The sequence below is a fragment of the Notolepis coatsorum genome, assembly GCF_963971535.1.
Source record: "Notolepis coatsorum genome assembly, chromosome: 18".
In the NCBI taxonomy this organism is placed as follows: domain Eukaryota; kingdom Metazoa; phylum Chordata; class Actinopteri; order Aulopiformes; family Paralepididae; genus Notolepis; species Notolepis coatsorum.
In genome coordinates this window covers 97,370,555-97,382,604 of record NC_140182.1, presented here as the reverse complement: position 1 = coordinate 97,382,604, position 12,050 = coordinate 97,370,555, and the positions used below count along the sequence as shown (strand labels likewise).

The 12,050-nt window shown below is 41.3% G+C and overlaps 2 protein-coding genes across 2 annotated transcripts in view; one reads left to right on the top strand and one right to left on the bottom strand.

Annotated features, from left to right (window-relative positions):
* Positions 1-589, bottom strand: part of vac14 (vac14 homolog) — a 197,936-nt gene extending 197,347 nt beyond the window's left edge. The window contains exon 1 of the mRNA XM_084334890.1: positions 478-589. The gene's annotated coding sequence lies outside the window, so the exon portion shown is untranslated. The remainder of the gene's footprint in view (positions 1-477) is intronic.
* Positions 590-1,813: 1,224 nt separating this feature from the next.
* zpd (zona pellucida glycoprotein d) lies at positions 1,814-10,531 on the top strand (the record flags this gene model as incomplete). Its single annotated transcript, XM_084335300.1, has 8 exons — positions 1,814-1,871; positions 2,146-2,253; positions 3,099-3,276; positions 5,166-5,280; positions 7,877-8,013; positions 8,477-8,657; positions 9,590-9,695; positions 10,410-10,531. 8 exons carry the CDS (start codon positions 1,814-1,816, stop codon positions 10,529-10,531), a joined length of 1,005 nt encoding a protein of 334 aa, XP_084191426.1.
* Between the last annotated feature and the right edge of the window lie 1,519 nt (positions 10,532-12,050).

Sequence of the window (12,050 nt, the reverse complement as noted above, 5' to 3'; positions counted from 1 at the left end):
TATGTTACGATGAATTGAAAATGGGGGACCCTGATGTAAACAAGACGAAAGTCTTTCTCTGGTCTGCATCCCCTTAACAATTCTATGTATTGAGCTGTACTGTACTGTACCCATTCTGCAATCTGTTAATAAAGTTTTCAATAAATTCAATCAATCAAAGACTAATAATTCTGCTTGCTGATATCTCGAGCTGTGTGCCTGCCTTCCACACTGCTACATGTTGTACTAGTGATAACGGTGTGAGGCTTTGATACACAATTACGGAATGTGCTCATTTGATCTCGTTCACAACAACGTGTGGACGTTATTATCATGCAGACAATGTTGCAAGGCATCGTGATTATAAAAAAAAAAAAACCGAACATAATATAAATGATGGAACCAAACAGATATATACAGCCGCGTCGCAACCAAAACAAATTCTGCTATCTCAAAACTGTCGAAGGTAGAGAGGTCTTAAGAAGAACAGTGAATAACCTGTGACAGCGTTGTTGTTGTTGTTGTTGTTGCAGAAAGGGGAATGACAGCAGTGACTAGAGAAGTGAACGGGTTTCTCATGTAGCCATGTTCCTGTTCCCCGGCGGCTCACATGACTTCCTCGAAGGGCGGGTTAACGGGAGCTCTGTTTTGGGGTGTCACGTGCTCATCCAACAACATGACGTAGCCTCTGGTGTGCGCTCGTACGGAGAAGCATGCCGCTGCAGAGCCGCAGAGCGGCGCTATTTTCAATTTATGTTCGAAATAAATAAACGCATTCATTCAAGATATTGTGTGAGCAAAAGTATACTTAATTTACTCATACAGTATAGTATGTACATCCTCTCTCTGGCCTCGCGCGGATCTCACAGCTGTGCCCGCACAGTGCAATACTCCAATTCAGCCATTGGCAATTCAGCCATTGGGTGGGTGACGCTGCTGAGCGGTACTCCTCACAGCCGGTCCCGAGCATAGATATCTCTATATATATCTATGGTCCCGACTCCCGAGGACCTAAGAGCGCTGCTCTGCGGCTCTGCAGCTGGATACTATTGCGCTCGTGACGAAACCGCAGTGCACTCGTACATAACCTCGTTCGCAGTTGTATCTCCTCCGTGAGATAAACTCGTACACGTACAGTACCTTTTGACGCGCATGCTGCACACGCACCAATAAAGTATTTCTGAAACGCCAGTCTCCAATACAAGCCCCATAAAAAAAGAAATACATCACATTTTATTACATTCACCTTCCATGCGGTTTGCTTCCTACGTAGAGGCCTTGCACGAAATAGGTCTGCTAGAGCCTAGAGAGGATGATGAACCTGGCATGGAATGGAACTGCTAGGAGTATATTATATTGATAATATATATGCCGCCTGGATAATAATGTGTCAGTATTCTGTACACACACTTTTGATTAATTAATTGGTCCACTGCACAGCTTGTTTGCTCACAGGTGCTCTTAATTGGAAAGGACCACGTGCGCTAGCAGAGCATGTCTGCAGGTGCGCACATCGGCTATAACTGCACAGAGGGCAGGTTCCACTCGTCCTTGGACTAATACACTTTGACATAAATACTTGTCCAGTAGTACAGTTTAATAAAAACATTATGTCTACTGCTTTAAGAATATACTTTAAGGTGGGTATGCGATAATGCGAGCTCAGCTGGTTGACCACGTGCTGCTAGTATAGGTCTACATTTAGGAACACTTTCCCTTTTTAACCTTGTTTTGAAGTTAATCACAGTGTTGAAAATCGGACGTTTAAACTAAACTCTTCAACCTTGTTTGTTTATTGATTCTTGTAAAGTTAAATTCGAAATGTTCTTACTAGATGTGCGTGGTGGTCCTCGTCGTGGCGCTCATCTGCATCGCGTGCGATGGAGTTTTGGGTGAGTGGAGCCTGGGGGGGAGGCCCCTTTCCAAAGGATGATGCTAGATCACACGTGGTCATCGTTGTTTTATTCATATTGTTGCTAGATCACACGTGGTAATCGTTGTTTTATTCATATTGTTTATGAACCTATCCCATAACCTTGGCCTTAACCACTACATTCAAAATAAATGTAAACATTTTCATCTGGGGCTGCGGGATCTAGCATCTACCCTTTCCAAATGGGAAAATGTATTTGATTCGAACAAACTTATGTATTTCAATCTCCATAGGTGTCTGCACCGTGGAACGCTGCACTGACCCCACCAAATGTGTTGTGTCTCAAGACCAAAGAAGTTGCGAATGTGCCATGGGGTATTATTCAGACTGGTGTGATAGAGGTAAGACTTGTTGTGGGGCTTTATTTTAGGCCACCAAATGTTTTCGGATGAGGCATATATCCTGACAACGTCGGTATCAAGCAAAGCAAGTTCATAATAAATGTAACATTTAAATTTTTTGGAATATATCCACCTAGTTTGTATGCTTTCAAACCATTTAGAATTATGATTTTGTTTCTGATTTGGCACACATGGACACTTTAAAATATCAAAGTTGCTGCATGCACTGTTGGTGACCTCACTGTCTGTCTACTGTTGAGTCTCAGTAGCTAACCTCAATACCTCAGGGAGTATCAAAGTTACATCTCATTTAAAACTAACTTAAAATCATGGTTGAGAGATGGTCAAGTGTGCGACCATTTTAACTGAGGGGTTGTATTTTAATGTATGTATTTTAGTGTATTGTAACCTATACTGATTCCTACTGTGTTTTAATTATTGTACTATGTTTTAATTATTGTTGTGCTCATGTCACCTGCCCCAGAGACTACAGTTGAAAATTAGCCAACTTGGCTAAACTGGCATATTTACAGTCAAATGTTCCTTCCACTGTCTCTGTATTTTAAACCAATAAATACAAATACAAATACAAATACTGCTGTGTCGGTATAGGCTAAAACTAACCAAGTAGGTATTTAGTTCTTCCTCACTAATGCTACAATGCCTCAACTGTATCTTTGTATCGGGAGTTGGAATGCAATGTAATGTGGTGTTTTATGGGAGCTATGTTATAATAGCTTTAAACTCTAATCTGTTTTTAATCCCGTCCTCACTGAAGCAGGTTTCTGGCAGCCTTGGGTTGGAATGACATGGTTAAAAAAAATATTTTAATCTCAACTCTACAGATGTAAAGATGAAAGTCATATGTGGTAAAGACTCCATGACTATTATGGCGGCTGAGGACTACTTCCAATATCACCACGTACCTCTGGATTCCGTGCACTTGCCCAACCGATCGTGCAGCGCCCAGAGGGAGGTGATGAATGGTGTGCCGTTCTATACGGTCAGAATACCCAAAGACCTGTATCTGGTCTGTGGAGCAGAGCCACTGAAGGTAAAATAATCCGTCTACCTGGGTTGGAAATCCAAATTGGATGAGAGTTGAATGATATTGGTGTGATAAATGTCATAAATACCAGGATTGGGTAAAAGAATGTGTACAGAAAGTTTACTCTATGATGGAACTTGGGATGTCCAGATTGATCATGGCATATTTTAATGATCAGCTATATTAAGCCAGATCAAATTTAAACCATTAAGGGATAGCTGTGATGTAGGCAATTTCTTTCTTTTTAAGCTATTCAATTACCAAGCATATCTTGCCTACATTGGATTGGTTTTTACTCACTTTAATTTACTTGGAAGTGTGCAGTGTACAGCTGTATTAACTAGGAAAATACAAATATTTGATTGGGACAATATTAAATGACAAAGTGACTTGATCTCAACCCCGATAAAGGCACACGTCTCCTTAATCCTAATCTGGTTTACAAATTATTCCAATTTTGTAAATAGGATTACACTTAAAGGGAGGACTACTGAACAAAATTCACTAATTGAGGACCTCAGACATAGAACCGTGTAGTCTAAAGATGGTCAATTAGAGTGTTCACTCATGGTTAAAGACGGTCGAGATTGAGTAGTTTCTTGTGATGCATCACATTCACTCAAAGTGATTTTAGATTAACTTCACAACTGCAAATACATGGGCTGTCAAAGATTTAAAAACAGGACTTGTATGGATCTTCAGTCCAAGGGTTCAATTAGTCTTCAGTATCTTGCTATCCTTTCTAATGAAGGCACCATTCCATGCATCTTGATGTGAATGAGGCAGATTAGTGAATATACTTGAGATGCTTCAAACCTGAAGTCCCTCAACTACCTTGCTGGAGTTGACATAGAATACACAATACTTAAAAGAACACTGCAACATTTTGGGAAATTAGCTTATCGTCTTTTTCAGAGACGAGAAGTTAAATGCCAGTTTCCTCTCTGTGCGTTCTTGTGCGTTCAGTAGAAGGCTATCTGGCTGCATGTTAGCCTAGCTTGGCACAATGAATGGAAGCGGACATGTACAGGTAGCCTTCAGGAGAAGTTAGTTAGACAATGCATAGGCTACCCGTCACTGTCGGCTTCCAGTGCTAAGCTAGGCTAACATGCAGCCAGATAGCTTTCTACTGTACGCACAGAGAGGAAACTGGCATTTATCTTCTCGTCTCTCTCTGGAGAATACGATAAGCTAATTTCCCAAAATGTTGGAGTATTCTTGAGTATTTGCGGTCACTTGATTAATTCCATGTCTGTGGATAAAGAACAAACTAGTCGTGGACAGTCTGTCTAAACTGATCGGTTTATAACCATGCTGGAAGTTGAATCACATGTTCTGGTGGTATATTTAATATCTTGTTTGTCCACAACAGAACAACATCACTCATACTGGATATACCCTAGTGCTCACATCGGACCCCCGAGTGACGGGAAACATCATACGAGATCCAGTCATAAAGCTTGAGTTCTCTTGTTTCTTTCCATACGTACAAACAATCAGCCTTGGATTCCCGGTCAGCCCCCTCTCTATGTAAGAAACATGAGCAATAAAACCTTATTGAAATACCATAATAATCAAATGTTTCATGGGATATGACATGAATTATAAGGGGGTGGGTTCTCTTATTTGCTTTGTCTGGGAAATCGTTTTCTTCAATTATTTATGCTAGGGAGGTGCGACAGTCACTCCAAACATTACCTAACGAGGAAACTGTCTCATAGTTGGAACACATTGCTTGTGGGTCACCACTAGGGGCAGAGTGAGTGAGTGACATTGCAGATCACGGAGGTGCTTTGCAGCCAAGAACAACACTCCTAATGTTTGAAATACTGTACTTGTTGCATGCTTTTCTGTGTCCTGGCAGTGACATAGTGATGCGTGTAGATGAAATTGATGCCAAAGTCCAGATGATGCTATACACAGACCAGACCTATACGAAGGCCTTCGACAGTGCCCCTACCATCAAACTCGGGGACAAGGTCTTCATCATTCATCCACTCAACCAACACACCTAACAAGTTTTATTTTATTTATTTGCAGAGACCAAGATCTAAGACACAAGTAGTACGTCATGGGACTTTAAGACACAAGTAGTATGTCATGGGACTAAGACGAGTAGTACAGCATGGGTTTGATTGATTGATTGAAAACTTTATTAACAGATTGCAGAATGCTTACAGTACATCTCAATACATACAATTGTTAAGGGGATGCAGACCAGAGAAAGACTTTCGTCTTGTTTACATCAGGGTCCCCCATTTTCAATTCATAACATATATGACATACAGATAGACAGTACTGCTACATCTATACATTTATGACATACCAGATTTGCAAATACAGTACTGTTTGTGATACAAAAAGAGTCTAGAAAAGAGTATATACATTTGATGTAGAAACTGTACATTGGAGGAGGTTGGGTGGGGGGACTGTACATTGGAGGTAGGAGGGGTGGGTGGGGGACACTGTACAACTGTACAAGCAAAACTGTACATTGGCATATTGAAACCATACTTGGTAATTTACTGTACGTTGGGGGTTGGGTTAGGACATTTACAGGGGCCAGTTTCGAATTGCAGTCTCCCGTAGGTGTTCTTTGAGAGTGGTTTTGAAAGTGGGTAGTGATTCACATTCCTTTACAGCTGTGGGTAGGGCGTTCCACATTGATGTGGCATAATTGCGAAACGTGTTTAGTCCCTTGTTTGAGATGAATCTGGGTTTAACATGATTTGTGGAGCTCCCTCTGGTGTCGTGGTATTCACTGACCTTTGGGAAGTATGTTGACATGTACATGGGTACCTGAGTGGTGTAGTGTATCTTGTAGACCAGGCTCATTGCAAGTTGCTGTACTGTCGTCTACTCTAAGCCATCCTAAGTTGTCAAAGTGGGCAGGGGTGAGGTGGGTTCTAGGAGTAAGGTCAAGCAGTAGTCTGACTAGTTTGTTTTGAGACTGTAAGACACGGGTAGTAAGTCATGGGACTGTAAGACACGAGTAGTACGTCATGGGACTGTAAGACACAAGTAGAACGTCATGGGACTGTAAGACATGAGTAGTACGTCATGGGACTGTAAGACATGAGTAGTACGTCATGGGACTGTAAGACACAAGTAGTACGTCATGGGACTGTAAGACATGAGTAGTACGTCATGGTACTGTAAGACATGAGTAGTACGTCATGGGACTGTAAGACATGAGTAGTACGTCATGGGACTGTAAGACATGAGTAGTACGTCATGGGACTGTAAGACATGAGTAGTACGTCATGGGACTGTAAGACATGAGTAGTACGTCATGGGACTGTAAGACACAAGTAGTACGTCATGGGACTGTAAGACGAGTAGTCCAGCATGGGACTAGGGCTGACCCCTATTAGTCGACTAATCGGTCGAAAGGAGCCGTAGTCTACTGCCAACCTTTTAGTCTAATAAAAATATATATATATAATAATTTTTATTTTTAATTTGTTATCATTCTTTCCAAAAGAAAAGAGGCCTAGAAGCGTGGCTAACGCTAATGGCACGCATAACTGCCTAAGAAAACGAGCACAGAGTATTTCACCCATCTAATGAACACACTAGACTAGACAAATATCAAGATGTATCCATCAGTGGACCAATTGCATGCTTTTGCAGAGGACAAGAAGCCTTCAGTTGACTCCTTCAGACATTAAGCACCCCCCACAGCCCAAATGGAGTGATAAAAAAATATAAAGTATAATATATGTATATATTTTTTTTTTAAGTCTACTAACGGCACATTTTGGCCAATCATAGTCGACTATCCAAATCCTTAGTCGGGGACAGCCCTACATGGGACTGTAAGACGAGACTAGTATGTCGGACTGTAAGACGAGTAGTATGTCATGGGACTGTAAGATGAGTAGTATGTCATGGGACTGTAAGACGAGTAGTATGTCATGGGACTGTAAGACGAGTAGTATGTCATGGGACTGTAAGACGAGACTAGTATGTCGGACTGTAAGAAGAGTATAGTATGTCATGGGACTGTAAGACGACTAGTACAGCATTGGACAGTACAATACTTTCTCTTTTATATAATAATTTAATGATATAAACTTTTTTAACTGGTCAAAATGGAGACAGAGAGCCAACAAAAAACGAATTGCATTTACATGCACATTAATATTGTGGACACTTGCTAATTTGTAAAGAAGATATAGATGTGATGTGTGCTTTTTTCATATCCCAGTTACCAATATGCTTGTATACATGAGTAAACGGAATGTTGCAAGCATAGTCATTGACTATAATTATTCACACAGTGGCCATTCGGGTTGGGATTCTTTCCACCCCATTAGGAACAGGAAGGGAATCTCAACCAGAGTATGACATAAGAGCAAAATGGCCGCCGTGTGAATATAGTCATTGGCTGACTGACTGAATGCGAGTTGGTGACATTGGTGGTCTTTGAGGTGCTTCACATCTAATAAAAAAATCATTATTATGCTGAGCTTTTCATCTAATAAAAAGGTATTCTCACCATGACCAATGAGGGGGCTTAGCCAATGCCAAACATACAGGATGTTGCATTCCTGACTCTTGTGTCTTTTCCAGGTGTATGTGGAGGTGAAGGTGACTGAGCCTGAGGATTTCTTCCTGGTGCAGGTGAGGGAGTGTTGGGCCACCCAGTCCCCTCAGCCCCCTCAGCCTAACTCCACAGAGGGCTTCTTTTACACACTTCTGCGCAATGGGTAAGGGATGCAACTACGCTGTTTGACTCTGATTACCGTCGTCTACAACGTGTGAAGGGGCGATTGACTGTTCACATGGGCATACCTAGAGGCTCTGATTTATTCTGTAATGAGGTTGCGTGCTAGGCTAGCTTGCGGCCAGATGGCTTTCTACTGAACGCACACGTTGCACAGAGGAAATTGGCATCCATCTTGTCTGACTCGAAGACTTATGTGCATTTCCCATAATGTTGCCCTGTTCTTTTAACCCCTCTCAATGCCATCACCCCTTTTTAGATGTGAAGCACCTACGACTGGCAATGTCTCTTAACTCACTCGCTCAATCATCCACAAACACTTAGCCACTCTGCTCCTAGTGGTGGCTCACAGGCGTGGCACTTTGTGTGTATGACCAGTTGACCATTGGACACGTGAGAATTCTTCACATCTATGACCTTGTTCTTTCTCTCCCATGACCTTCCAGGTGTGTGGATGAAGAAACGGTGGCCTTTGTGACCCAGGGGCTGTCTGCTGGTAGTAACGGGGAGAGCACAATCATTCGCTATCATTTTGACATGTTTCGTTTCGTAACGGACCCTCATCGCTTCTACCTGCACTGCAGCATACAGCTATGTGACCCTGATGACGGCCAGACTTGCAAACCTGTAAGCGGAGCCCGTTCCCTTTATATTTTCAATAATTCATTTGAGCCCAGATGAAACTATAAAGCTGTTGAAATCATCAAATAAGCATGAATATTTACAAAGCTGTGGGGGATCTAAGCCTGCACTAATGTAAACATTTTCAATGAGATATTGCTTCTTTAGTGATCTCAACCAGAGGTGGGCTGGACCCATCAATCAGCGATGAACCCCCCCCCCCCCTTGGGCACAACCATTAGTGCATTTTATGCACCATTTGTTTTTACACAATGCATATATATATTATTATTGCATATATTTGAACCTGGTAATGATTTAAACCAGAATTATACGAATACTTTCAAGAGGGTAAAAATAATCCTAAATTGGGAGTACATAAATAAATCTACAAACGAGTAGGAAATTAAAAATGAAATTACTTGTTTATATAGCACCCTTCACAGCACGAATGCACAGGGTGCTTTACACTACAGCTTAGTATATAAAAAGGAAATTAAAAAGGGGCTGTCCAGCTTACTAATAATGGAAGTCCAATATGTCCAAAAAGATTTGAACTCCCCGATGAGTGAGTTGAAACTCGTTGGAGAAATATCTGTCAAATTAAGGACTTTTTAAATCTCAAGAGTGCCTTTGACTTCCACCTCTACTATTGGACTTCCATTATCAGTAAGCTGGACAGCCTCTGTATTTAATTTCATAATAATGGCCCTGATGTTTTACTTCTAACATTACGATCACCATCAATCAATAGGGTATTTCTTTGACCCAGTGCAGCAGCACTATTTTGTAGATTGTAAGAGATGACTGTGTAAATGAGCTACTGCATCATAGCAGAACCACTGGGTGGGGTTCTTCTTGGCTCAAGCCTCCAGTCTCACTAACTCACCTCCCACGGTCTTCTTTCTCCATCTTTCTTTCCCCTCCTCTCGTTACAGAATTGTAAATCCATTAAAAAGAGGGACGCACCCACATTCGCCTCCAGCCTGGGCCTGCTGTCATATGGTCCGATCATGATTGAGATGCCAGAAAGATCTCATTCTAGTAAGGGCTGAAATGTGTCTCCTTAGGCTATGAAAACGCACCCTGAAGAAGAATGCTTTGTCTATTTGATATGCGTTTCTTTTTAGTATATATATATTTTTTTTATTTTTTTTTATATATATATATACTCAGTGGACACTTGAAATAATTTATTTGCCATACAATTTGATTCCAAAAAGCACTTGGGCACAGCTTATTATAAGGCGTAGTCTATGTGGATCTTGTGTATATATCATTAATTATTTGGGATCAATCATAGCCTAAGCTAAACTTTTGTTCCCAACTGAATTGCCTAATGAGGTTCTTCAGTTTCATTAATATGGTTATAATCTGTAGCCTATTTAGATCTACAAATGCACTGATGAAACATTTTGTTTAATGCTATTGGAATTTAATTGGCATAAAGAATAAGGCAATATTCCAATATAGTCATAAACTTTTAATCTGATCTATGTACATTTCATGAACCAAAACATGGGATTGGAATGATTGAGTGGCCTTTTGATGCAAGGTGAGACTGCATGTGCCAACTAGGCTGAAGTTCTGCATTTCGATACTGTAAAAGATTTGTAATGTTTGTAATTGGCTCAGAATTTGATTGGTGTTTTGAGTTTATGAAAGTCTCTAGGCTTCTTTTCCATTTAATGAAACCCCTCAAGTCTGCATACAGCCTACATGTATATGAAATGCAAACTGGCATGCTTGTATTTCCAGGTGTGCTGATGATGGTGGTGTTGCCTGTAGCTGGCATCTGGACCGTGGGGCTCTTCCTCCTCATCCTCATCAGTGTGGCCAAGGCGGGCCGCAGCAGGGTGGCACGGATAGAGGATCACTGAAGCACAATAAAACACATTTTTATTTACCTTGGTCTGCTCGATTTCATCAAAGGCTGTGCGTTTCTTACACTTCTGTTCGGGACCAGATGTGTCGCTGGTTGGCATGTTTCTGGTTATTTGGATGGAGTAAAGGTCATGGTGAATTATGAGGTATGAGAAATGGGTGTAGTTTTGCGTAGTGATCAGCAGGTGGCATTGGCAACATAATCTCCGTTCTCTGGTTCCCCTGATCTCCATCAAAATGCATACCATAATAGGAACACTGTTCGATCCTTGGATGGGGAAAAAAGGCTCAGAATAAATGCATGGTGTATTTCGTGAAACGCGTTCCTGACTAATTACCCACAGGACGGCGTCTTCTGAGCCATCTGTGAAATGTTGGCATTCAGTCAAATGTACAACCGAGGTAATCTACTCTGAAAGGCTTCATTAAAAACAAAAATAGTTTACAAACCTATCCCCAACCTTGACCATTCCCACTACCTAAAAAGAAACGCAAACATTTTCTTCCGTCCATGGGATCTAGCATCTGCCCATCATTATCCTTACACAGGATCTAACAAATGATCTGAGGGTCCAACAGGAGACTGAGTGATTAATTTAAGGAGAGTAGCCTAATGGAGAATCCTCCTCTGTAGAGGAGACGTTCACCCTGATGCCATGCACACAGGGTCTCTCGACTGGGCACTTAAAACGAATGTTTACATGACACCCTGAGACAATCTAATGAAATGGGGTAGCCTATTTTGTAAATTCTGTGTTCCATGATTGATTGAAAACTTAACAGATTGCAGAATGGGTACACAATACAGTACAGCTTTAATACTAACAACTGCTAAGAGGATGAAGACCAGAAATACTTTTGTCTTGTTTACATAACGGTCCTCCATTTTCAATTCATGACATTTATGACATACAAGACATACAAATATACGGTAATGTGTAAGAAAAAGATCATAAAAAAAATATATATATACATCTGAAGGGGAAGAAACATTGGAGGGGGTTGGGTGGGTGGGGGGGTTTGACATTTACTGGGGCCAGTTTCCAATTGCAGCCACCCATAGGTGGCTACGTTTGAACCACTGCCAAGCCGTTAGGCAATAGGCCTGAGCATTATGAATTGAAAATGGGGGACCCTGATGTAAACGAGACGACCTCTGGTCTGCATTCCCTTAACAATTGTGTGTATTGAGCTGTACTGTATTGTACAGTACGGCTCAATACACAATTGTTAAGGGAATGCAGACCAGAGGTCGTCTCGTTTACATCAGGGTCCCCCATTTTCAATTCAGTGACATTTATGACATACACAACATGCATGACATTTATGGCATAGGGACATACATGACATACAGGTATATAGTACTGTTACATTTGTGACATATATATACTATATGCAAATATACAGTACTGTTACCCATAGATCCTAACAGAGAATACATATGATGGGGAGGAGACTGTACATTAGGAGGGGGTGGGAGAGAAATATACATACGGTGGGTGGGGAGGAGACTGT